The sequence below is a fragment of the Hemiscyllium ocellatum genome, chromosome 35 (assembly GCF_020745735.1).
Source record: "Hemiscyllium ocellatum isolate sHemOce1 chromosome 35, sHemOce1.pat.X.cur, whole genome shotgun sequence".
NCBI lineage: Eukaryota > Metazoa > Chordata > Chondrichthyes > Orectolobiformes > Hemiscylliidae > Hemiscyllium > Hemiscyllium ocellatum.
Window position 1 is genome coordinate 35,189,692 of NC_083435.1, and position 4,409 is coordinate 35,194,100.

General features: G+C 42.1%; 1 protein-coding gene across 1 annotated transcript; it reads right to left on the minus strand.

Annotated features, from left to right (window-relative positions):
- Positions 1-1,014: 1,014 nt before the first annotated feature.
- LOC132832620 (probable G-protein coupled receptor 139) lies at positions 1,015-3,835 on the minus strand. Its single transcript, XM_060850703.1, has 2 exons — positions 3,775-3,835; positions 1,015-1,922 (listed from the first exon to the last, which is right to left on the minus strand). The coding sequence occupies exons 1-2, from the start codon at positions 3,833-3,835 to the stop codon at positions 1,015-1,017; spliced, it is 969 nt and encodes a 322-aa protein (XP_060706686.1).
- Between the last annotated feature and the right edge of the window lie 574 nt (positions 3,836-4,409).

Genomic DNA, 4,409 nt, shown 5'->3' on the forward strand with positions numbered 1-4,409 from the left:
TTACTGAATTGTTGTTTTTGAATCCCGGACAGACTAGATTAGTTAAATTACTTTCTGCAATGCTGTTTGGCCAATTTAAATGATTGAGGGAACCCGACTCTGCATCAATTCCATCATAACATCCGAAAGCATTATGCGTAGCAGAGTCCAAAGTGAAAAGTCCAGGATTATCAATATCACTTGCAGTTGTTTGAACTTCTACTTTAAAAATCGCTTGCAGTTTCTTTCAACTTTCCCACCAAAAACGCAAGTAAACCTAAACAACCTGCAGCCAATCACTGTGTGATGTTGACAAAGAACAGTACTGACTTAGGTGCGGAAAGTTCTCTCTCTCTCTCACACACACACACTAGAGACCTATCCAGAGCTCCATAAATGTTTAGCGTCACTTCCTTGCATTCTGTACTCGTTGCCTATATTGATGAAACCTTCGAACCCTTATGCCTTATTTATTTTTCACTATTCTTCGAAGTTCTGCCTATCAGACGAACGATTTATGCGATGAAACAGCTTCGAAAAGGTATTGTCGGCAAGTGGGTGTGGTGCAGTCGAGTGACCCTATCTCTGGATAGAAACAATTGCTTTATTTCATAGCTTGGAACGTGCATTCCGAACAGACTGCAGCACAAACTAAAACCTCGTCTTGGCATTTTACTATGATTTCCCAAATTATTTTGTTTGAGGGAAAAGCTTTTGTCTGAATATAATCGAATATTTAACTGCATGCTCGCGAACAAATGAATTGCTTTAGAACGCTTTTCAAGTGTTTCTTTCATAGTTGAATGGCATATTATTTTGGTCTCTAACTAACTAATACGTGGCATTTAATAATTCTAGAATGATAGCTGCTTTGCTCTTTCACTACTGTTTTGGTTTTAATGGTATATGGATCATGTAAAGTTGGTCATGAGTAAAACATTACAATGATGATATTTGTTCACAAAATGGGCAGTGTCATTGTTTATTTACTAGATTTTGTTAATGGGATAAGGAAAACTTGTTTCACATTGACTTCTATCCATTTGCCGCCGTCACAAACGGATTAATTGTATTAGCACAATATTTCATGGCTTTCCTCAGCTCCTCCCTGAATCTTGCTTGTGTAAGTGCATACATGCAGGTGCTTGTAGAGCAGTTCAAAACCCTCAGCATGCGCGAGGCTTCATTAACAAGAGCAAATGGATCATTAAAGTCCCGGTAAAAGTAAGTGTTTGTGATTCGTGAAAACAGGAAGAGACCAACTGTCGCCATCCAAAGGATGATGAAACTTGCTGAGGCAGCAAAGAGTAACACCAGCGCTCTCCTCCGACTTTGCATCTCAGGGTCTCCCGCTTCTCCTCCACTTCCCCGAAATCCCCGCCGGATCTGACTAGCCACAAGTACGTGCCTAATAGTCAGGAGGTTGAGAAAAACCACGCATACGTAGGGGACCAAGGGAGTTAAAATAGTGTGGAACCAATAGAAGGCACGCCACGCGAGAGATGTGTCAATGTTGGGATTTGTCTTACAGCCAAACTGTCTGTTATTGTGCACATGGATGGGTAGAATTGCAAAGTAATAGGGGATGTTCCTGGAGTAGGTTAGGAGGTAAACAAGTGTAATTACCAAAACCGCGCACTTCGGGGAGCAGTATATTCTTCTGACTCGCTGGAAGCAGATGATGACAAATCGATCGAAGGTGAAGGACACTGTTAGCCAGACCGAGCAGTCAATCACAGCTGCGATCAGGATTGAAATCAGACGGCACCCGAAGGTATAGAGGTAAAAGACATGATGGAAACGCGGGAGGAGGATGCGGTAGACCAGAACATAGAAAATGAGGACCAGCAGATCGGCCGTGGACATGGACTTGAGGTACATTCGAGTGCTCCGAGACAGACCGCAGTCCCTCAGTTGGAGTGTCAGCAATGTGACCGCATTTGCTAAAGGGAAGAGAAGAAGACGAGAACTAGAAGAAAAGAGTCACGTTATCTCTGCCTATACCAAGGTTTATAGATCACCCCATGGCATCACACATCCCTTACATTGCAATTCCTTCAGGACTGGAACTCCCCTATTCTCTATCACGGTCCAACATTGAGACTGATCCCTCAGCTGCGGAAAATGTCAGCTCTGGGATTGATGGAAACATTTTAAAAATCGTAGATTCTTAGAATAACCACAATGTGGAAGCAGGCCAAACGGCCCTTTGAGTCCAGACTGACCCTGTGAAGATCATCCCATTCAGACCTACGCCCCCGACCTTATCCCTTGAAACCTACATTTCCCATGGCTGGTCCACGTAGACTGCATGTTCTTGAACAATGGGAGAAGGTTAGCATGGCTTGTACACCTGACCTGCACATCTTTGCGTTCTAGAACCAAAAATAGACCATTCGGCATTTCAAGCATTTTCCGGATTCAAACTGACAATGACTAATAATCCAACATTCCCTGCAATGTTTATTTATTTCTTTCTGTCTGTCGCTCCTAAAAGCTGACTACCAATGGATATTCATTTACTATCTCTCAACTCACTGTTATAAAACATTTATGACATTCTTGAGTGACTTTTTTGGAAGTGTTACATATATATATGAAAAGCAATAAGTTTTCTCCATTTGACATTCTTAATCCCACACACACTGTTTTCCATTGTGCTCTTGTTTAATTCTTACCTTTCACTTCGCTACCTCTCACCTTTCTTATTTCTGTCCCTCCCTAGTAATCATACGTTTTGATACGTTCGCTTTAAGAACTACATCTATTTCCTCCTAGCAAATATTCGACATTTCAGTCTAAATCCTCTCTGTGTTCCATAGAATTCCAAAAAACATTCGCTCACTGAAGAAATTTATCCTCATCTCAGTCTTCAATGGCCTATCTCTTATACTTAACATCTAACGCCTGCTACTGAACTTCCTCGTCATCCAGAACATCCTTCCTGCATGAACATGGCCTCTATTGCTTTTTCCAGGTTTCTATGACGTGTACCACCTCCGCCCATTCTTCCAAACTGCAGTGAGTGCATTCATAACCAAACATTTTACTCCATTCCTCCATTCCAGTCTGAAAAACATTTGTTGCAATTTCGCCTTAGCCAGAATATGCCATGCCACCACCTCAAATACCACCCGACAGAGAGATCAAATATGCAATATTCTAAGTGTGGTATCAGCAAGACCTTGCACAACTGCAGTAAAATATGCCTGTCACTAAACGACAACTAATTAGATGTCACTTACTGTTGTTATTGGAAAGCGTTAAGCAATGTTCACCCCATTTAATAGGGAGGACAGTATTTTTAGCACTGATTGAACCACGTGTAATTATACATACATGCGTCCCTCATTCTGGCATCGCATAACAGAATTTGTACTCTCGTTTGCATCGGCCTGTGGAGCTCGAAATTTAGTGTCCATCCTCCATGCAAGAATCAAAAATATGAAATAAATCGTATCATGGATTGAGGCAGCCTCTAGCGTGGGATGGCTTTGCAACTAAGTATATGACAGCTGTTAAAACAAGTGCCGGGTTGAACTTGTAGTGGCTGAAAACAAAGCAAAAGTCTAATGAGTGGAGAATGGCTTTGCTCCAAAGGGAGCGTGTTTGAAAAGCACAAGAACATAAGCCAAGTTAAGAAAACGAACTGTAAAGACAGAATTCAAAGAGTGAAACAAAACTGCACACTGCAGCACAGAGAAGGAGTCACATCACCATGCCGGCGTTGGGACCATTCGAGATTTCAGTAGAACTGCGGGAATGCTGTGACTGCCTGTCGACTACATGCAGTACCTAGCGTCTCGGCCCTTTCTTTCTCACACGTGGACTGAATGAATTGCTTGAAAACAACCATCGATTACTCTGGATATCTCAGCAAGAAGCCAAATTGCATCTGCTGCTCGGATTTCCGTGTATGTCTCAAAACAATTATCCAGTTATACATCCACGTGCATGCAGCGAGGTAAGGTAGTTACATTAAAAACATTCAAATTATTAATGTAATTCTAGTCATCAAAGAGACAACCGTAATCCTGAACCGAAATATTAGTACCAAAATATTCAGCCTAACGTGCTCAGAGTTCTGAATCCGAACTCTTCAATCTGACAAGGCCGAATGGAGACGGAAACATTAAAATCTCCGGATGCTTCTGTCTCGACTGTTCAGTCAATGAGAGTCATCGGCTTCCCCAGGGGTTAGAAATTCATCCACGTTGTAAGTACTTTGGCAACTCGTAATAATTCACGGCCGATAAATTGCTTCGGTTATGGTTATTAGAGTTGGCTGGTGGCGAGAACGCTCCACGTTTGATGCAAACTCATAGACGTTACACTGTCGAATTTCTACCATCTATTGTAAAGACAACAATCACCACCCTTTTGGGGAGAAATAGAAGCTGTCGCTACAAGAATGCCAGGGAGCACTTGGA

What these genes read in the sequence shown, in the direction of transcription:
- LOC132832620 (XM_060850703.1), bottom strand. Translation starts at nt 3,835, where the DNA reads ATGGTTGTTTTCAAGCAATTCATTCAGTCCACGTGTGAGAAAGAAAGG. An exon ending in AGAAAGGGCCGAGACGCTAG is followed by an intron (nt 1,923 to 3,774) that starts GTACTGCATGTA and finishes TCTTCCCTTTAG; the next exon opens with CAAATGCGGTCACATTGCTG.